Source organism: Micropterus salmoides, unplaced genomic scaffold (genome assembly GCF_014851395.1).
Source record: "Micropterus salmoides isolate LMB-PRFRI ecotype aquatic unplaced genomic scaffold, ASM1485139v1 Ms_hic_scaffold_5, whole genome shotgun sequence".
Taxonomy (NCBI): Eukaryota; Metazoa; Chordata; class Actinopteri; order Centrarchiformes; family Centrarchidae; genus Micropterus; species Micropterus salmoides.
The window spans coordinates 18,721,227-18,744,209 of NW_024044237.1; the positions used below are offsets into that span (position 1 = coordinate 18,721,227).

Consider the following 22,983-nt stretch of genomic DNA (forward strand, 5'->3'; position numbering starts at 1 on the left):
TCTCCCTCGTTTACGCTACAGATGATTGCCTTTGTACTGTGCCAATATCTGTTGTCATTTCCTTTGATAAAATGTCCTACTATTTGGCACCATTTTGCAAATTAAACCGCAGCAATAGTGTTTTCCGGGTGGTGGTTTATACAGCAACCAAAGAGGTAACAACATAGTTAACAGTACTTTTTCCCCTTTGACTCATGTAGTTTCGTGATGTGAACTCAGTGGGCCGCTGTCTACCAGCGTCTTGGTGTTTGAATTTATATTTATGTACTAGGACATCCCTTGTCCTTTCACAAGTAAGACGGGCTCCGAAGCAAAACGCACATTCGACGGCTGATGAAACACCATGCCGGGAATATCATGTTGGAATGATTTTATTCTCAAATGTTGATTAAACAGATTCTTCAGACTTTTTTGTTTTGCATCTGGAACGCTGATTGCAAAAGGGAGGAGAACACGGTCGTTTTAATCAACGAATGAGCCTGACAGAACAATGAGACGGCAAGTACTGTTGTTTTTCTCGGTCCTCTGTCTGAGTTCAGCGCTCGGTCAAGTCAGCTACTCCATTCCCGAGGAAATGGCCAAAGGCTCCTTGGTCGGTAACATAGCTCAGGATTTAGGTTTGGATGTCAAACGACTACAAGCGGGTAAAGCTCGCATCCACACAGGAGACAGTGCAGAATACATTCAGCTCAACAAGGAAAAGGGACTCCTCATCATCAAAGAGAGAATAGACCGTGAATCTCTGTGTGGTCAGACAACGCCTTGTGCTTTGCATTTTCAGATTGCCTTAGAAAACCCAATAGAAATATTCCCGATTACTGTCGAAATCACAGATATTAATGACAATGCTCCCGTATTCGAAAAGGAAGAGAGGAGGTTTGAAATAAGCGAGTCTGCAGTCGCCGGCTCTAAGTTCATGCTAGAAAAAGCAATAGACCTTGATATAGGACAGAATAGTCTTCAGAGCTATACACTGAAGCCCAATGATCATTTTATGCTGAAATTGCATAGTCAGTCTGATGGCGGTAAAAAGGTCGAAATGATTTTACAGAAACCTCTGGACAGAGAGAAACAGGAGTTCGCATCATTGTTGTTAACGGCTGTAGATGGAGGTGAACCGCAGAGGTCTGGGACCATGCAGATTCATATTACTGTGTTAGACGTAAATGATAACGCTCCTGTTTTTACGCAAAACATTTACAAAGCAAGTGTAAAAGAAGACTCCATCACGGGAACACTCATTACAAAAGTGAGTGCATCCGATGCAGACAAAGGCTCGAATGGAGAGGTTAGGTACGTAATTGGAAATAGCATGAGGAGCATTTCAAAAATATTTCACGTTTCTGAAGACGGCCATCTTACATTAAATGGGCCTATTGATTATGAAAAAGCCAAAAAGTACGAGATTGATATAGAGGCAGTTGACCGAGGAGGTTTATCTGATTCAAGCAAAGTGGCCATTGATGTGGGTGACATTAATGACAATAGTCCCATAATTAATATTATTTCATCATCAAATTCAATCGGTGAAGATTCTCGTTCCAACACAGTGGTAGCTGTGATGAGTGTAAATGATCCTGATTCTGAAGAAAACGGGAAGGTCCGATGTGCAATGAATAGAAATTTACCATTTACAATTACACCTACATCCACTAATTTCTATAGTTTAGTGACAGACAGTGATTTAGACAGAGAGAGAGCCTCTGAGTATAATATAACAGTGACCTGCTCTGATGAGGGAGTGCCCTCCCTCTCCAGCAGCGTCACTCTCACCTTACAGATCTCTGATGTGAATGACAACGCGCCTGTTTTGAGAGGAGCTCATATGAGGCCTACATTGTAGAAAACAACACACCAGGCCTCTCTATATTCACAGTGAAAGCCAGAGACGCTGACTGGAACCAGAATGCGCGTGTTTCTTACATACTGGAGGACTCCTCTGTTAACGGAGTGCCAGTCTCCTCATATGTGTCCGTTAGTGCTGATAGTGGAGTCATCCATGCAGTGCGCTCTTTTGACTACGAGCAGATCAAAGACTTCCAGTTCCGCGTCAAAGCGCAGGATGGAGGCTCCCCTCCACTCAGTAGCAACGTGACTGTGAAAATAATGATCCAGGACCAGAACGACAACCCCCCTCAGGTTCTGTACCCAGTCCAGACTGGTGGCTCTCTGGTGGCTGAAATGGTGCCTCGTTCAGCAGATGTGGGCTATCTGGTCACTAAAGTGGTGGCTGTTGATGTGGACTCTGGACAGAATGCCTGGCTCTCCTATAAACTGCAGAAAGCCACAGACAGGGCGCTGTTTGAAGTGGGCTTACAGAATGGAGAAATAAGAACTATCCGCCAAGTGACTGATAAAGATGCTGTGAAACAAAGACTGACTGTTATAGTGGAGGACAACGGGCAGCCCTCTCGTTCAGCTACAGTCATTGTTAACGTGGCGGTGGCGGACAGCTTCCCTGAAGTGCTGTCGGAGTTCACTGACTTTACTCACGACAAGGAGTACAATGACAACCTGACTTTTTACTTAGTGCTGGCTTTGGCTGTAGTTTCCTTCCTCTTCATCACGTGTTTAGTGGTTATTATATCAGTGAAAATCTACAGATGGAGACAGTCTCGCGTCCTGTATCACTCCAATCTCCCTGTGATTCCGTATTATCCACCACGTTACTCAGACACTTTGGGGACAGGGACTCTCCAGCACGTGTACAACTACGAGGTGTGCAGGACGACTGACTCCAGAAAGAGTGACTGTAAGTTCGGCAGAGCTGGTAGTCAGAACGTGCTGATAATGGACCCCAGTTCTACAGGGACGATGCAGCGGATACAGAGTGAAAAGAGCATCCTGGATGAACCAGACTCTCCTCTAGAGGTTGGTTATTTTGGCTAATTTCAGTTGTTAGCTCTTAGCATATTCTCTGTCACTTATAAATTCCTTAACATGCGCTTTTTATTGCTAGTCACCAATCAGCACCATGGACAGAGGCACTTGTGTTTTTGTCTGATTTATTCAATGCCGATGGCAATTTCATGTGCATAGATTGATACTTTGTTACTTAATATTAATTTTTGTGAGGAACAAAAGCTTAATATCTTCGGTTCAATCGTTCTGCTGATGATGATACATAGTATACTGTCAGATTAGTGTCCTACTTTGTCATCTATCTATCTATCTATCTATGTTTTCATCTAGCTATCTAGCCATCTATCTTCCTTTACATAACACCTAAGGGTTTACAAGTATTTGTCTTTATTACAGTGGTGGTACTAATTATTATTTGAATTGAACTCTTAGTCCATATATCAAAATGACAATTTTCTTTCGTTTCCACTGTGTCATAAGGGATTATTTGATTAACGTTTTTGGTCCCGTTCAAAGTTTGCCCTCCATTATCCAGTTTTGCAGTGTTTTTATCAACTATTTTATTGTCCTTTCTCCTGGTACATATATAAATATATGGCCTTTATCAATTCTATCCTTTCGTGTACTGTATTTTTTCTCCTGGCGCTTTCTGTAGTTCATTGCTGTGTGCTCTTAGTGCCGCTGTTGGTCAGCATGTCGATTTTTCACAGTAGATCTGAAGAGAAACCTCCCCCATCATGATGATATCACAGAGAGAAAGACACACACAGGGTTAGACTACAACGTCGGCGTACACTTAAACAACGACAGTGAATAAACCCTATTTTTCACCTATGTGGACGATTATGGAATAACCTTTTGTTCTAATTTTTAATCAATTGTAATGGAACATAAATATCCGGTCAACGTGGAACATAATTCGTCCTGTTAAATTTCGCGAGGAAAATGTCGGACAGAACAATGAGACGGCAAGTACTGTTGTTTTCCTTGGTCCTTCATCTCAGTTCAGTGCTCGGCCAGGTCAGCTACTCCATCCCCGAAGAAATGCCGAGTGGCTCTTTAGTCGGTAATATTGCTCAGGATTTGGGTTTAGATATAACACGACTGAAATCAGGTAAAGCTCGCGTTTATACAGGACACAGTGTGGGATACATCGAGCTAAATAAGGAACGAGGAGTGCTCCTTGTCAAAGACAGAATAGACAGAGAAGCGATTTGCAGACAGACTACGCCTTGTGCGTTACATTTTCAGATAATTTTGGAGAACCCCATGGAGTTCTACAGTATCACAGTTGAGATTACTGATATAAATGATAACCCTCCCACCTTTGAAGAGAATGAAGTCAGTTTTAAAATCAGCGAATCTGCTGCAATTGGAGCAAAATTTGTATTAGATAGAGCAATAGATCTTGATGTCGGTAAAAACGGTCTTCAAAAATACGATCTTAAACCTACAGATAATTTTGTACTCAAACGAGACAGCCAGGGTGATGGAACAGAAAAGGTTGAAATGGTTTTACAGAATCCTCTCGACAGAGAAAAAGAAGAGCTGATATCTTTAGTTTTAACAGCGCTTGATGGAGGAGATCCACAAATGTCAGGAACAATTCGGATTTTCATCACGGTGTTAGATGCCAACGATAATGCGCCTGTTTTTACACAGTCCACCTATACAGCCACCGTATTTGAAAATGCCCCAGAAGGGACTGTTGTCACCAGCGTTGCTGCGTCAGATGCAGATTATGGAACGAATGGAAGAATTAAATATTCAATCACAAACAGTTTAGATCAAGCCCATGCACTGTTTCAGATAAACGAAGACAGCGGTGAAATCAAATTGATTGGAAAGATTGATTATGAAAATGCACAGACTTACCATGTTAACATACGTGCAAGTGATGATGGTGGACTTACAGATTCATGTAAAGTCATAGTTGAAGTGGTCGATGTGAACGACAACACGCCAACTATTAATGTAATGTCAAAATCAAACATGATATCTGAACACTCTAAACCGAACACTGTCGTAGCAATGATGAACGTTCAAGACCCAGATTCAAATGAAAATGGTAAAGTTCACTGTTTTATCAACGATAACAACCCTTTGACAATAATGTCGACATCAAATAGGTTCTATAGCTTAGTGACAGACAGTGATTTAGACAGAGAGAGAGCCTCTGAGTATAATATAACAGTGACCTGCTCTGATGAGGGAGTGCCCTCCCTCTCCAGCAGCGTCACTCTCACCTTACAGATCTCTGATGTGAATGACAACGCGCCTGTTTTGAGAGGAGCTCATATGAGGCCTACATTGTAGAAAACAACACACCAGGCCTCTCTATATTCACAGTGAAAGCCAGAGACGCTGACTGGAACCAGAATGCGCGTGTTTCTTACATACTGGAGGACTCCTCTGTTAACGGAGTGCCAGTCTCCTCATATGTGTCCGTTAGTGCTGATAGTGGAGTCATCCATGCAGTGCGCTCTTTTGACTACGAGCAGATCAAAGACTTCCAGTTCCGCGTCAAAGCGCAGGATGGAGGCTCCCCTCCACTCAGTAGCAACGTGACTGTGAAATAATGATCCAGACCAGAACGACAACCCCCCTCAGGTTCTGTACCCAGTCCAGACTGGTGGCTCTCTGGTGGCTGAAATGGTGCCTCGTTCAGCAGATGTGGGCTATCTGGTCACTAAAGTGGTGGCTGTTGATGTGGACTCTGGACAGAATGCCTGGCTCTCCTATAAACTGCAGAAAGCCACAGACAGGGCGCTGTTTGAAGTGGGCTTACAGAATGGAGAAATAAGAACTATCCGCCAAGTGACTGATAAAGATGCTGTGAAACAAAGACTGACTGTTATAGTGGAGGACAACGGGCAGCCCTCTCGTTCAGCTACAGTCATTGTTAACGTGGCGGTGGCGGACAGCTTCCCTGAAGTGCTGTCGGAGTTCACTGACTTTACACACGACAAGGAGTACAATGACAACCTGACTTTTTACTTAGTGCTGGCTTTGGCTGTAGTTTCCTTCCTCTTCATCACGTGTTTAGTGGTTATTATATCAGTGAAAATCTACAGATGGAGACAGTCTCGCGTCCTGTATCACTCCAATCTCCCTGTGATTCCGTATTATCCACCACGTTACTCAGACACTTTGGGGACAGGGACTCTCCAGCACGTGTACAACTACGAGGTGTGCAGGACGACTGACTCCAGAAAGAGTGACTGTAAGTTCGGCAGAGCTGGTAGTCAGAACGTGCTGATAATGGACCCCAGTTCTACAGGGACGATGCAGCGGATACAGAGTGAAAAGAGCATCCTGGATGAACCAGACTCTCCTCTAGAGGTTAGAAAGGTGTTACCTCTCTTATTACTTGTAATTACCAAATGGTTTACAAAATGAGCTATCATTTTGGTAAATCCGTGTGGTCTTTTCTTTTTCAGTAACGTTACCTTGGAGAGCAACATGGGGTGTATATAAATATGAGCTACGTGTTATTCAGTGACAGATAGAAAACGGTCAGTGTTTACCCCCATACTTGGAATGTAGTTTGATCTTTTGGTTTTTACACATTGCGATTGTGTTACAATTTAGATATATTTAACTAGAAATGCATAGGCTGTCACAATTGAATTCCAACCTATCTACGTTATTTTCTCAGCTTTTCCACCTCTCCCATTTTCTAACATGTTCTGCAGTTTTGCTTTCTGAACTCAATGGGCCGCTGTTGCCTAATCTGTTGCAGTTGTAGTATATTTACAACAGTACCGCCTCTTCATTTCGATGTATTAGAGTGAAAGGAAAGGGGCAGACAGCATTGTCTTCGCTAGAGGGGCCGATATACACGTCGGAGCTAAACTGTTATTGTTTTGCTTCAAATTCGAGGACTGTTCTCTCTTCATATTTTGTTTTAATGCATTTCCTTCTTCTGACGGATTTTACGAGGTTCCTGTTTCTTCTTGCAGAGATCATTTCAAACAATGAGTCGGCAAGTACTCTTGTTTATTTCGATCCTCTCTCTTGGTTCAGTCTTCGGGCAGGTCAGCTACTCTATTCCGGAGGAAATGGCGAAAGGCTCTTCGGTCGGTAATATAGCTCAGGATTTAGGTTTAGACGTTAAACGACTGAAGTTGGGTAACGCTCGTGTTTATTCTGGTGATAGCAGACAATACATCGAGCTGAACAGCGAAAGAGGAGTCCTCTTTATCAAAGAGAGAATAGACAGAGAGGCGCTGTGCGGTGATACGACACCGTGTGCTGTGCATTTTCAGATTGTGTTAGAGAATCCGATGGAGTTTTACAGTGTAACAGTTGAAATTACAGACATAAACGACAATACACCAACCTTTGAAAAAGGCGAAATTAAATTCATAATAAGTGAGTCTGCAGTTGTTGGTGCAAAATTTGATTTAGAACGAGCAGTGGATTTGGACGTAGGTATTAACACTCTCCAAAGCTACGTACTCAAGCCAAGTGATAATTTTGTCCTTAAACTTCACACCCAAGCGGATGGTACAAAGAATGTTGAAATGGTATTACAGAAACCTCTGGACAGAGAGAAACATGAGTTCATGTCTTTGGCGTTGACGGCTTTAGATGGAGGAGAGCCACAGATGTCAGGAACAATGCAGATTCTCATCACAGTGTTAGATGTAAATGACAATGCACCTGTTTTTACACAGCCGATATACAAAGGCACTGTAGCTGAAAATGCTGCAAAGGGTACGATCGTGACTACTGTTAGTGCGTCAGATGCTGACCATGGATTAAATGGTAAAATCACATATTCAATCACAAATACTTTGGATGACGTCAGACATATGTTTGAAATAAATGAGGACAACGGCGAGGTTAGGTTGATTGGACGCTTAGACTATGAAAAGAAAAGAAATTTTCAGATCAATGTACGTGCAAGGGATAACGGGGGACTAACGGATTCTTGTAAAGTGATTGTTGACGTTGTTGATATTAATGACAATGAACCAACCATTAAAATCATGTCTAAATCAGCCATTATATCAGAGAGTGCAAACTCCAACACTGTCGTTACAATGATTAACATCCAAGACCCAGACTCTGGTGAAAATGGTAAAGTTCAATGTTTTATTAATGAGAATATTCCTTTCCTATTGAAGTCGACATCTAATAATTTCTATAGTTTAGTGACAGACAGTGATTTAGACAGAGAGAGAGCCTCTGAGTATAATATAACAGTGACCTGCTCTGATGAGGGAGTGCCCTCCCTCTCCAGCAGCGTCACTCTCACCTTACAGATCTCTGATGTGAATGACAACGCGCCTGTCTTTGAGAGGAGCTCATATGAGGCCTACATTGTAGAAAACAACACACCAGGCCTCTCTATATTCACAGTGAAAGCCAGAGACGTGACTGGAACCAGAATGCGCGTGTTTCTTACATACTGGAGGACTCCTCTGTTAACGGAGTGCCAGTCTCCTCATATGTGTCCGTTAGTGCTGATAGTGGAGTCATCCATGCAGTGCGCTCTTTTGACTACGAGCAGATCAAAGACTTCCAGTTCCGCGTCAAAGCGCAGGATGGAGGCTCCCCTCCACTCAGTAGCAACGTGACTGTGAAAATAATGATCCAGGACCAGAACGACAACCCCCCTCAGGTTCTGTACCCAGTCCAGACTGGTGGCTCTCTGGTGGCTGAAATGGTGCCTCGTTCAGCAGATGTGGGCTATCTGGTCACTAAAGTGGTGGCTGTTGATGTGGACTCTGGACAGAATGCCTGGCTCTCCTATAAACTGCAGAAAGCCACAGACAGGGCGCTGTTTGAAGTGGGCTTACAGAATGGAGAAATAAGAACTATCCGCCAAGTGACTGATAAAGATGCTGTGAAACAAAGACTGACTGTTATAGTGGAGGACAACGGGCAGCCCTCTCGTTCAGCTACAGTCATTGTTAACGTGGCGGTGGCGGACAGCTTCCCTGAAGTGCTGTCGGAGTTCACTGACTTTACTCACGACAAGGAGTACAATGACAACCTGACTTTTTACTTAGTGCTGGCTTTGGCTGTAGTTTCCTTCCTCTTCATCACGTGTTTAGTGGTTATTATATCAGTGAAAATCTACAGATGGAGACAGTCTCGCGTCCTGTATCACTCCAATCTCCCTGTGATTCCGTATTATCCACCACGTTACTCAGACACTTTGGGGACAGGGACTCTCCAGCACGTGTACAACTACGAGGTGTGCAGGACGACTGACTCCAGAAAGAGTGACTGTAAGTTCGGCAGAGCTGGTAGTCAGAACGTGCTGATAATGGACCCCAGTTCTACAGGGACGATGCAGCGGATACAGAGTGAAAAGAGCATCCTGGATGAACCAGACTCTCCTCTAGAGGTTGGTCATATTGGTTATTTCTTAAGTGTTGGCAGAAGGAATGAGACTAATAAGTTTTATTTAAGGCGCAAGTTAGGCACATTTTCAGCACCTTGGAAAGCGAATATGAAAGCACAGTTCCACATTGTTTCCATTTTGTAGCTCTCTCTGTCTGCAGTAGAGTATTTTATCCATTATTCTATTTTTCCACTTTATATGACTGATTCCCTATAGGAGAATTTTATTTATTTATTTTTAATTATGACAAGTTCGTGAGGATACGTGTGATTTTCTTTTTTTTTTTTTTTGTGGATGTAGTATTTGAGTATTCATGGCTTTCTTCCTGTTTTTGTTATGTACTTTCACAATTTGAACTCATCGGGCCGCTGTTGCCCAATATGTTGCAGTATTGAATTGCTTTTGCAACAGATTCTCTCAGTCGTCGTCCTGGCATATTGCTCAGGCAAAGTCACATACGTAGAATGCACACTTCGGCGATCAGACCATCCACGGACGTCTCAGGCTGGAATTCTATTTTTTATGTCTGGAATAACAACATGTTTATTTTCAATTGGTAAATTACATGTGACGGAATCTTACTGGTAAAACGGAACAAAACGCCGTAGCTGTGGTGCGACAGGCATATCGGACAGAACAATGAAACGGCAAGTACTGTTGTTAATCTCCATCTTCTGCCTCAGTTCTGCGATCGGGCAGGTCAGCTATTCAATTCCGGAGGAAATGGCAAAAGGATCTTTGGTCGGTAACATAGCTCAAGATTTAGGTTTAGATGTCAAACGACTTAAGACAGGCAAAGGTCGTATTTATACGGGAGACAGTGTTCAGTATATCGAGCTGAATAAAGAAAGAGGAGTCCTCCTTGTTAAAGAAAAAATAGACCGCGAAGTGCTCTGCAGACAGACAACGCCTTGCGCTTTGCATTTTCAAATTACGTTAGAAAACCCACTCGAATTATTTCCAGTTACTGTAGAAATTACCGATACTAATGACAACGCTCCAGTTTTCCAAAAGCAGGAGAGGAGGTTTGAAATAAGCGAGTCTGCAGTCATCGGCTCTAAGTTCATGCTAGAGAAAGCGATTGACCCTGATATCGGACAGAATGGTCTTCAGAGATACACTCTAAAGCCGAGTGAGAATTTTGTGCTTAAACTGCACACTCAAGCTGATGGAAGCAAAAAGGTAGAAATGATTTTACAAAAGCCGTTGGACCGAGAGAAACAAGAACACATATCTTTAGTTTTGACTGCGGAGGATGGAGGAGAACCACAAATGACTGGAACAATGCATATCCATGTTACTGTTCTGGATGCAACGACAATGCCCCTGTTTTCAGTAAACCCGTTTACAAAGCGAGCATTACAGAAAACTCCCCAATAGGAACACTTGTTACTAAGGTCAGTGCATCTGATGCAGACAAAGGCTCAAATGGAGAGGTGACGTACGTTATAGGGAATAGCATGGATACTGTTTCAAAGTTATTTCACATTAACAGTGAAGGAGATGTGATATTAAATGGCCCAGTAGACTATGAAACAGAAAGAAATTATCACATCGATATCGAAGCGACTGATCAAGGTGGACTCTCTGATTCCAGTAAGATAATAATTGACGTAATTGACATGAATGACAATGGCCCTATTGTAAATATGATCTCAACATCAGGCTCAGTACCAGAAGATTCAGCCCACAAAACAGTAATAGCTTTAATTAGTGTAAATGATCCTGATTCGGAAACCAATGGGAAAGTGTACTGTGTGATTAATGAAAATATCCCATTTGAAATTAAATTTACTTCAAATAATTTTTATAGTTTAGTGACAGACAGTGATTTAGACGAGAGAGAGCTTCTGAGTATAAATAACAGTGACCTGCTCTGATGAGGGAGTGCCCTCCCTCTCCAGCAGCGTCACTCTCACCTTACAGATCTCTGATGTGAATGACAACGCGCCTGTTTTTGAGAGGAGCTCATATGAGGCCTACATTGTAGAAAACAACACACCAGGCCTCTCTATATTCACAGTGAAAGCCAGAGACGCTGACTGGAACCAGAATGCGCGTGTTTCTTACATACTGGAGGACTCCTCTGTTAACGGAGTGCCAGTCTCCTCATATGTGTCCGTTAGTGCTGATAGTGGAGTCATCCATGCAGTGCGCTCTTTTGACTACGAGCAGATCAAAGACTTCCAGTTCCGCGTCAAAGCGCAGGATGGAGGCTCCCCTCCACTCAGTAGCAACGTGACTGTGAAATAATGATCCAGGACCAGAACGACAACCCCCCTCAGGTTCTGTACCCAGTCCAGACTGGTGGCTCTCTGGTGGCTGAAATGGTGCCTCGTTCAGCAGATGTGGGCTATCTGGTCACTAAAGTGGTGGCTGTTGATGTGGACTCTGGACAGAATGCCTGGCTCTCCTATAAACTGCAGAAAGCCACAGACAGGGCGCTGTTTGAAGTGGGCTTACAGAATGGAGAAATAAGAACTATCCGCCAAGTGACTGATAAAGATGCTGTGAAACAAAGACTGACTGTTATAGTGGAGGACAACGGGCAGCCCTCTCGTTCAGCTACAGTCATTGTTAACGTGGCGGTGGCGGACAGCTTCCCTGAAGTGCTGTCGGAGTTCACTGACTTTACTCACGACAAGGAGTACAATGACAACCTGACTTTTTACTTAGTGCTGGCTTTGGCTGTAGTTTCCTTCCTCTTCATCACGTGTTTAGTGGTTATTATATCAGTGAAAATCTACAGATGGAGACAGTCTCGCGTCCTGTATCACTCCAATCTCCCTGTGATTCCGTATTATCCACCACGTTACTCAGACACTTTGGGGACAGGGACTCTCCAGCACGTGTACAACTACGAGGTGTGCAGGACGACTGACTCCAGAAAGAGTGACTGTAAGTTCGGCAGAGCTGGTAGTCAGAACGTGCTGATAATGGACCCCAGTTCTACAGGGACGATGCAGCGGATACAGAGTGAAAAGAGCATCCTGGATGAACCAGACTCTCCTCTAGAGGTTAGAAAGGTGTTACCTCTCTTATTACTTGTAATTACCAAATGGTTTAACAAAATGAGCTATCATTTTGGTAAATCCGTGTGGTCTTTTCTTTTCAGTAACGTTACCTTGGAGAGCAACATGGGTGTATATAAATATGAGCTACGTGTTATTCAGTGACAGATAGAAAACGGTCAGTGTTTACCCCCATACTTGGAATGTAGTTGTGATCTTTTGGTTTTTACACATTGCGATTGTGTTACAATTTAGATATATTTAACTAGAAATGCATAGGCTGTCACAATTGAATTCCAACCTATCTACGTTATTTTCTCAGCTTTTCCACCTCTCCCATTTTCTAACATGTTCTGCAGTTTTGCTTTCTGAACTCAATGGGCCGCTGTTGCCTAATCTGTTGCAGTTGTAGTATATTTACAACAGTACCGCCTCTTCATTTCGGTGTATTAGAGTGAAAGGAAAGGGGCAGACAGCATTGTCTTCGCTAGAGGGGCCGATATACACGTCGGAGCTAAACTGTTATTGTTTTGCTTCAAATTCGAGGACTGTTTTCTCTTCATATTTTGTTTTAATGCATTTCCTTCTTTCTGACGGATTTTACGAGGTTCCTGTTTCTTCTTGCAGAGATCATTTCAAACAATGAGTCGGCAAGTACTCTTGTTTATTTCGATCCTCTCTCTTGGTTCAGTCTTCGGGCAGGTCAGCTACTCTATTCCGGAGGAAATGGCGAAAGGCTCTTCGGTCGGTAATATAGCTCAGGATTTAGGTTTAGACGTTAAACGACTGAAGTTGGGTAACGCTCGTGTTTATTCTGGTGATAGCAGACAATACATCGAGCTGAACAGCGAAAGAGGAGTCCTCTTTATCAAAGAGAGAATAGACAGAGAGGCGCTGTGCGGTGATACGACACCGTGTGCTGTGCATTTTCAGATTGTGTTAGAGAATCCGATGGAGTTTTACAGTGTAACAGTTGAAATTACAGATATAAACGACAATACACCATCTTTCGAAAAGAGCGACATCAAATTCAGAATTAGCGAATCTGCTGTTGTTGGGTCTAAATTTGTTTTAGAACGAGCAGTGGATTTGGACGTAGGTATTAACACTCTCCAAAGCTACGTACTCAAGCCAAGTGATAATTTTGTCCTTAAACTTCACACCCAAGCGGATGGTACAAAGAATGTTGAAATGGTATTACAGAAACCTCTGGACAGAGAGAAACATGAGTTCATGTCTTTGGCGTTGACGGCTTTAGATGGAGGAGAGCCACAGATGTCAGGAACAATGCAGATTCTCATCACAGTGTTAGATGTAAATGACAATGCACCTGTTTTTACACAGCCGATATACAAAGGCACTGTAGCTGAAAATGCTGCAAAGGGTACGATCGTGACTACTGTTAGTGCGTCAGATGCTGACCATGGATTAAATGGTAAAATCACATATTCAATCACAAATACTTTGGATGACGTCAGACATATGTTTGAAATAAATGAGGACAACGGCGAGGTTAGGTTGATTGGACGCTTAGACTATGAAAAGAAAAGAAATTTTCAGATCAATGTACGCGCAATGGATAACGGGGGACTAACGGATTCTTGTAAAGTGATTGCTGACGTCGTTGATATTAATGACAATGAACCAACCATTAAAATCATGTCTAAATCAGCCATTATATCAGAGAGTGCAAACTCCAACACTGTCGTTACAATGATTAACATCCAAGACCCAGACTCTGGTGAAAATGGTAAAGTTCAATGTTTTATTAATGAGAATATTCCTTTCCTATTGAAGTCGACATCTAATAATTTCTATAGTTTAGTGACAGACAGTGATTTAGACGAGAGAGAGCCTCTGAGTATAATATAACAGTGACCTGCTCTGATGAGGGAGTGCCCTCCCTCTCCAGCAGCGTCACTCTCACCTTACAGATCTCTGATGTGAATGACAACGCGCCTGTTTTTGAGAGGAGCTCATATGAGGCCTACATTGTAGAAAACAACACACCAGGCCTCTCTATATTCACAGTGAAAGCCAGAGACGCTGACTGGAACCAGAATGCGCGTGTTTCTTACATACTGGAGGACTCCTCTGTTAACGGAGTGCCAGTCTCCTCATATGTGTCCGTTAGTGCTGATAGTGGAGTCATCCATGCAGTGCGCTCTTTTGACTACGAGCAGATCAAAGACTTCCAGTTCCGCGTCAAAGCGCAGGATGGAGGCTCCCCTCCACTCAGTAGCAACGTGACTGTGAAAATAATGATCCAAGACCAGAACGACAACCCCCCTCAGGTTCTGTACCCAGTCCAGACTGGTGGCTCTCTGGTGGCTGAAATGGTGCCTCGTTCAGCAGATGTGGGCTATCTGGTCACTAAAGTGGTGGCTGTTGATGTGGACTCTGGACAGAATGCCTGGCTCTCCTATAAACTGCAGAAAGCCACAGACAGGGCGCTGTTTGAAGTGGGCTTACAGAATGGAGAAATAAGAACTATCCGCCAAGTGACTGATAAAGATGCTGTGAAACAAAGACTGACTGTTATAGTGGAGGACAACGGGCAGCCCTCTCGTTCAGCTACAGTCATTGTTAACGTGGCGGTGGCGGACAGCTTCCCTGAAGTGCTGTCGGAGTTCACTGACTTTACTCACGACAAGGAGTACAATGACAACCTGACTTTTTACTTAGTGCTGGCTTTGGCTGTAGTTTCCTTCCTCTTCATCACGTGTTTAGTGGTTATTATATCAGTGAAAATCTACAGATGGAGACAGTCTCGCGTCCTGTATCACTCCAATCTCCCTGTGATTCCGTATTATCCACCACGTTACTCAGACACTTTGGGGACAGGGACTCTCCAGCACGTGTACAACTACGAGGTGTGCAGGACGACTGACTCCAGAAAGAGTGACTGTAAGTTCGGCAGAGCTGGTAGTCAGAACGTGCTGATAATGGACCCCAGTTCTACAGGGACGATGCAGCGGATACAGAGTGAAAAGAGCATCCTGGATGAACCAGACTCACCTCTAGAGGTTGGTCATATGGGGTAACTTCAGTGATAAATTATTTCCTCATGTATGTTATATTTACCGTTTGTAAGTTTTTAACAGTCGCCGTTAATAATTATATTTCAATCAGCACCATGGACAGAGACAAATTTAGCGATCTCAATCCGCCTCTTCTCTGTAGAGGTTACATCTTAGGAGATAGTTGTTGTTTTTTCACTTAGACATTTTTGTGACTACCATTTACATTATTTCTAAATTCCAGCAGCAAGGACAGTTAGAAATGTAAACCATTTTGCAGAGAAAAACCTTTTCCTTTTGCGCTGTCTCTTTCTAGTTTCAGCACAACCTTTTTTTTCTATAACAGGATGTGTTGCAATTTAAAACATTCTCTCACCCATCGCCCCCATCTCTACATTGTAAATTATTTTTCTCTAATCTCTATAGTGTTAAATCATTTCTCTCAGTAAAATCATTGTTTTTATACATTTTAATATTTTCTAAATATTACTGCTCATAAGTGTTGTATCAGCATTTTCGTGTAATTTTGACTTTGAACTCCGAGGGACGCTGTTGACCACTATGTATCATTTTTCCAGCAGATACGTAATGGTACCTCCCATCATCTCCGTATATTTGAGCTAGAAGCCAGAAAGGGAGATGCACTAACCCACGCGCGGGGCTTTCAGTAAAACGGAAACACCGAGACATTGCACGGCATTTTCTTTATTCTTTTAGATGATCTTAAGACCCTGTTTTGACAACGGATGTATGATAAACAAACCTAAAAGGGACCTAAACGGTTCACAGAAGGACCTACTGCAAAGATGATGTCGGACCTAACAATGAAACGGCAAGTACTGTTGTTTATCTCGGTCCTCTCCCTCGGCACTGCGCTCGGGCAGGTCAGCTACTCCATTCCCGAGGAAATGGTAAAAGGCTCTTTTGTTGGTAACATAGCTCAGGATTTAGGTGTAGATGTCAAAAGACTGAAATCCGGCAAGGCTCGCGTTTTTACACGAAATAGCGCAGAATACGTCGAGCTAAACAGAGAAAGAGGAGTCCTCCTCATAAAGGAGAGAATAGACAGGGAGGCGCTTTGCGGAGAAATTACTCCTTGCGCTTTGCATTGTCAGATCATATTAGAGAATCCAATGGAATTCTACAGTATTAATATCGAAATCACAGACATAAACGATAACCCTCCAACCTTTGAAACAAGCAACGTCCACTTCAATATCAGCGAGTCTACGCTTATTGGTACAGCGTTTATTTTAGATAGGGCTATTGATCTAGATGTAGGAGAAAATGGTTTAAAAACATATGACCTGAAACCTACGGATGCATTCTCTCTCAAAATTAACAGGCAAGTTGATATGAGTAAAAATGTGGAGATGGTTTTGCATACACCGCTGGATAGAGAGAAAAATGATCATTTGTCACTAGTTCTTACGGCGGTGGATGGAGGCGAACCGCAGATGTCAGGAACAATGCAAATTCAAATCACCGTTTTAGACGCTAATGACAATGCTCCTGTTTTTACACTGCCTATTTATAAAGCATCCATAAAAGAAAATGCACCAGTAGGGACAGTTTTAGTGAAAGTTACTGCAACAGACGCAGATCGTGGTATTAATGGTAGAATATCTTATTCAATTTCAAATACTCTAGATCAAGCACGTGGCATGTTTCAAGTAAATAAGGAAAGTGGCGACATTACATTAGTCGGAAAACTTGACTATGAAAAGTCGGGAAACGTTCAAATAAATATTCGCGCAAGTGATGGTGGTGGACTAACTGGTTCTTGTAAGGTGATAGTAGATATATTAGACATAAATGACAACAAACCTGACATTCATATTATGTCTAAATCAAATGTGATATCAGAAGATGCTAAAACTAACACTGTAGTGACAATGATAAATGTTGAGGATGCAGACTCCGGTGAAAACGGTAAAGTGCATTGCTCCATCAGTGAGAATACGTATTTCATATTGAAGTCAACATCAAATAATTTCTTTAGTCTCCTAACAGACACTGAATTAGACAGAGAGAGAGCCTCCGAGTATAACATAACAGTGACCTGCTCTGATGAGGGAGTGCCCTCCCTCTCCAGCAGCGTCACTCTCACCTTACAGATCTCTGATGTGAATGACAACGCGCCTGTTTTTGAGAGGAGCTCATATGAGGCCTACATTGTAGAAAACAACACACCAGGCCTCTCTATATTCACAGTGAAAGCCAGAGACGCTGACTGGAACCAGAATGCGCGTGTTTCTTACATACTGGAGGACTCCTCTGTTAACGGAGTGCCAGTCTCCTCATATGTGTCCGTTAGTGCTGATAGTGGAGTCATCCATGCAGTGCGCTCTTTTGACTACGAGCAGATCAAAGACTTCCAGTTCCGCGTCAAAGCGCAGGATGGAGGCTCCCCTCCACTCAGTAGCAACGTGACTGTGAAAATAATGATCCAGGACCAGAACGACAACCCCCCTCAGGTTCTGTACCCAGTCCAGACTGGTGGCTCTCTGGTGGCTGAAATGGTGCCTCGTTCAGCAGATGTGGGCTATCTGGTCACTAAAGTGGTGGCTGTTGATGTGGACTCTGGACAGAATGCCTGGCTCTCCTATAAACTGCAGAAAGCCACAGACAGGGCGCTGTTTGAAGTGGGCTTACAGAATGGAGAAATAAGAACTATCCGCCAAGTGACTGATAAAGATGCTGTGAAACAAAGACTGACTGTTATAGTGGAGGACAACGGGCAGCCCTCTCGTTCAGCTACAGTCATTGTTAACGTGGCGGTGGCGGACAGCTTCCCTGAAGTGCTGTCGGAGTTCACTGACTTTACTCACGACAAGGAGTACAATGACAACCTGACTTTTTACTTAGTGCTGGCTTTGGCTGTAGTTTCCTTCCTCTTCATCACGTGTTTAGTGGTTATTATATCAGTGAAAATCTACAGATGGAGACAGTCTCGCGTCCTGTATCACTCCAATCTCCCTGTGATTCCGTATTATCCACCACGTTACTCAGACACTTTGGGGACAGGGACTCTCCAGCACGTGTACAACTACGAGGTGTGCAGGACGACTGACTCCAGAAAGAGTGACTGTAAGTTCGGCAGAGCTGGTAGTCAGAACGTGCTGATAATGGACCCCAGTTCTACAGGGACGATGCAGCGGATACAGAGTGAAAAGAGCATCCTAGATGAACCAGACTCTCCTCTAGAGGTTAGAACTTGCCAGCTATCTGTTCCTACGTTTAAGTCACGCTTTAAATCCCTTTCCTCTATTTTCAGCACCTCGGAGAGCGACATAATTACATTTTCGACACCTTTATTTTTTTCCTGTTACATTTCTAATGAATCTTTAAATTGCTATTTTATTTTCATTCCATCCATTTTTTCACCATCTGCATCTAATGTTCTTATTTAGGCGACATTTATTCATCCAGTAGCTTTAGTTTCAAACAGTACTACCCCTCTCACAGGAGACGTGTTGTTTTTTTTATGTGTGTTTTGTGATTCTTAACCTAGGTATATCAATTTGTTTTCCACATTTCACATGCAATTTTACTTTATGAACTCAGAGTGCCGCTGTTGGCCAGTCAGTATTAGATTTACCGCAGAATCATTGTACCTCCCACCATGTCTTTATTTTAGAGAGAGATCGAGACAGAAGCAAAGCACACTGTCTGGAATTTAACGGAGATACACAACAGCTAATCTATCTTCATGTTGGGAATATGCTTTAAATACCGGAGTTGACTGGAAAAAAATCGAAGGGGGAAAATCTAAATGCCATACACTGTTCACGCTGGGATAACGTTGGACAGAACAATGAGAGGGCAAGTAGTGTTGCTTTTCTCGGTCTTCTCTCTCAGCTCGGTGCTCGGACAGGTCAGCTACTCCATCCCTGAGGAAATGCCGAAAGGTTCTCTTGTAGGCAACATGGCGAGGGATTTTGGCTTAGATGTAAAAAGACTGAAATCGGGTAAAGCTCGCATTTTTACTCGAGACAGTGATGCATATATTGAGCTGAATAGCGAACGAGGAGTCCTCCTCATCAAAGATAGGATAGACAGAGAGGCGCTCTGTGGTCAAACTACGCCTTGCGCTTTGCATTTTCAGATTATATTAGAAAATCCGATGGAATTTTACAGTGTAACTATTGAGATCACAGATGTTAATGATAACCCTCCATCCTTCGAAAAGAGCCACGTCAAGTTTAAAATTAGTGAGTCCGCGGTTAGTGGGGCTAAATTCATATTAGATCGCGCAGTTGATCCTGATGTAGGCTCAAACGGATTGCAAACATATAAACTTGAACCGACAGACAATTTTGTTGTTAAATTACATGATCAAGTAGACGGGACGAAAAACGTAGAAATGGTTTTAGAGAAACCTCTTGACAGAGAAAAAAACGAACACCTTTCTTTAATTCTGACGGCCGTGGATGGGGGAGAGCCGCAGATGACAGGAACAATGCAGATTCTGATCACAGTTTTAGACGTGAATGACAATGCTCCTGTTTTTACGCAGCCTTTTTATAAAGCCTCTATAAAAGAAAATGCACCAGTGGGAACAGTTGTAGCGGCAGTTACTGCAACAGATGCAGACCATGGATCTAATGGTAGAATAACTTATTCAATTTCAAGTATATTAGATCATGCACGTGGGTTATTTGAAGTAAATGATGAAAGTGGTGAAATTAGGCTGAAAGGAAATGTTGACTATGAGAAAGCTCGAACATTTCAGATAAACATTCGTGCAAGTGATGATGGAGGTTTAGTTGACTCTTGTAAAGTGATGATCGACGTCATTGACATGAATGACAATAAACCAGATATCCATATAATGTCAAAATCAAATGTGATATCAGAAGATGCCAAACCCGGTACTGTTGTGACTATGATAAATATTGAGGACGCAGACTCTGATGAAAACGGCAAGGTCCAATGCAGTATAAATGATAATATCCCTTTTGTGATGAAGTCTACAACCAATAATTTTTATAGTTTAGTGACAGACAGTGATTTAGACAGAGAGAGAGCCTCCGAGTATAATATAACAGTGACCTGCTCTGATGAGGGAGTGCCCTCCCTCTCCAGCAGCGTCACTCTCACCTTACAGATCTCTGATGTGAATGACAACGCGCCTGTTTTTGAGAGGAGCTCATATGAGGCCTACATTGTAGAAAACAACACACCAGGCCTCTCTATATTCACAGTGAAAGCCAGAGACGCTGACTGGAACCAGAATGCGCGTGTTTCTTACATACTGGAGGACTCCTCTGTTAACGGAGTGCCAGTTCCTCATATGTGTCCGTTAGTGCTGATAGTGGAGTCATCCATGCAGTGCGCTCTTTTGACTACGAGCAGATCAAAGACTTCCAGTTCCGCGTCAAAGCTCAGGATGGAGGCTCCCCTCCACTCAGTAGCAACGTGACTGTGAAGTTAGTAATCCAGGACCAGAACGACAACCCCCCTCAGGTTCTGTACCCAGTCCAGACTGGTGGCTCTCTGGTGGCTGAAATGGTGCCTCGTTCAGCAGATGTGGGCTATCTGGTCACTAAAGTGGTGGCTGTTGATGTGGACTCTGGACAGAATGCCTGGCTCTCCTATAAACTGCAGAAAGCTACAGACAGGGCGCTGTTTGAAGTGGGCTTACAGAATGGAGAAATAAGAACTATCCGCCAAGTGACTGATAAAGATGCTGTGAAACAAAGACTGACTGTTATAGTGGAGGACAACGGGCAGCCCTCTCGTTCAGCTACAGTCATTGTTAACGTGGCGGTGGCGGACAGCTTCCCTGAAGTGCTGTCGGAGTTCACTGACTTTACACACGACAAGGAGTACAATGACAACCTGACTTTTTACTTAGTGCTGGCTTTGGCTGTAGTTTCCTTCCTCTTCATCACGTGTTTAGTGGTTATTATATCAGTGAAAATCTACAGATGGAGACAGTCTCGCGTCCTGTATCACTCCAATCTCCCTGTGATTCCGTATTATCCACCACGTTACTCAGACACTTTGGGGACAGGGACTCTCCAGCACGTGTACAACTACGAGGTGTGCAGGACGACTGACTCCAGAAAGAGTGACTGTAAGTTCGGCAGAGCTGGTAGTCAGAACGTGCTGATAATGGACCCCAGTTCTACAGGGACGATGCAGCGGATACAGAGTGAAAAGAGCATCCTGGATGAACCAGACTCTCCTCTAGAGGTTAGAATTCATATTAGAAACAAACCACTACCACTTCTAATGTCCAGTACCATGGACAGAGATACAGCATCATCAGCATCCGTATATCTGCCTTTCTGTCTTTCTAGTTTGTATAAGTAATAAGAGCTAAATCCATACATATACATATCTATACTTCTGCAATTTCTTTTTACGTCCCTAAGTGCCGCTGTTGGTTAGTGTGAGGAAAATAACACTTTTCCTGAGTGAAGTCCTCCCTCGTCTGTCTGGTGCGTTATTAGAGCTCTATTTTAATCGGAACTGTAGCCTGAGAAAAACAGCCGCTCATAAGCTCATAATCAAATATTTGGTAGAACTGACACGGTGGCTTTGTTTTTTTCGTTTCGGATTTTACAAAGGCTCTCGTTATGATGGGTGTTCTTTGTTGTGTCGCCGAAAGAAAATCATCCTCATGGTGGCCGCTGCTTGTCTGCATTTGTGTCGCAGAAATGGCTCTCGGACAGGTCCGTTATTCTATACCCGAGGAGATGTCGGCAGGCTCGGTTGTCGGCAATATCATTCAGGACCTAGGCTTGGATGTTAAGCGGCTGAAATCTGGGCGGGCTAGGATATTTACCGAGGACGGCAGTGAGTACATTGGTCTGAATGCAGAAAAAGGAACATTGGTGGTGGCAAAAAGGATAGATAGAGAAGAATTGTGCAAGCAAGTGTCTCCTTGCTCTCTTCATTTCCAAATCATACTAGAAAATCCAATGGAGTTGCATCGAATTGATGTAGAGATTACAGATATTAATGATAATGCTCCGTTTTTTTCCAAAAGGGAATACAGTTTCCAGGTTATTGAGTCTGCCTCACCAGGGGCTCGCTATTCGCTTGAGAGTGCCCGAGATCCCGATGTAGCACATAATACCATTCAAACATACAAACTCAACCCTACGGATAATTTCAAATTGAATGTTGTTTCTCGCCCTGATGGAACAAAGTATATTGAAATGGTCCTTCACACGTCACTTGACAGAGAAAAACAAGAAGAGCATAAATTAACTCTGACAGCATTTGACGGTGGTATCCTCAGAAATCTGGTTCTGTTAAAATAAATGTCATTGTTTTGGATGCAAATGACAATGCACCAGTATTCAGTCAGTCTGTTTACAGAGTAACAGTTCCTGAAAACGCGGCTAGGGGCACTGTCATTTTAAGAGTCAGTGCCACTGATAACGATAAAGGAGCAAACGAAGAGGTGATGTATTCTTTCTCCCAGCACACCGACAGTGCATCATCCTTGTTCAACATGGATCCCCATAACGGGGAAATGACTGTAATTGGTGTGTTAGATTACGAAAAAGCGAAACATTATGAAATTGATATCGAAGCTACAGACAAAGGAGGGCTGACAGACACAAGTAAAGTGCTAATTGAGGTGACCGATCTTAATGATAATACTCCTGTCATAAGCATAATATCCCTCTCCAATCCCATACCAGAGGATTCTGCTCCAGATACTGTTGTAGCAATGCTCAATATCAAAGACTTGGACTCAGGTAAAAATGGC

General features: G+C 43.1%; 2 protein-coding genes and 3 pseudogenes across 2 annotated transcripts in view; all 5 read left to right on the forward strand.

The window, feature by feature from the left end:
• LOC119889225 (protocadherin gamma-A11-like) overlaps positions 1–22,983 on the forward strand; it is a 261,420-nt gene that overhangs the window by 180,901 nt on the left and 57,536 nt on the right.
• On the forward strand, positions 134–2,904 carry LOC119889266 (annotated as a pseudogene).
• LOC119889318 lies at positions 3,106–6,261 on the forward strand (annotated as a pseudogene).
• LOC119889319 lies at positions 6,800–9,364 on the forward strand (annotated as a pseudogene).
• Positions 9,519–10,745, forward strand: LOC119889281 (protocadherin beta-1-like). Its single transcript, XM_038700186.1, has one exon. The coding sequence runs from the start codon at positions 9,860–9,862 to the stop codon at positions 10,598–10,600; it is 741 nt and encodes a 246-aa protein (XP_038556114.1). The 5' UTR covers positions 9,519–9,859; the 3' UTR covers positions 10,601–10,745.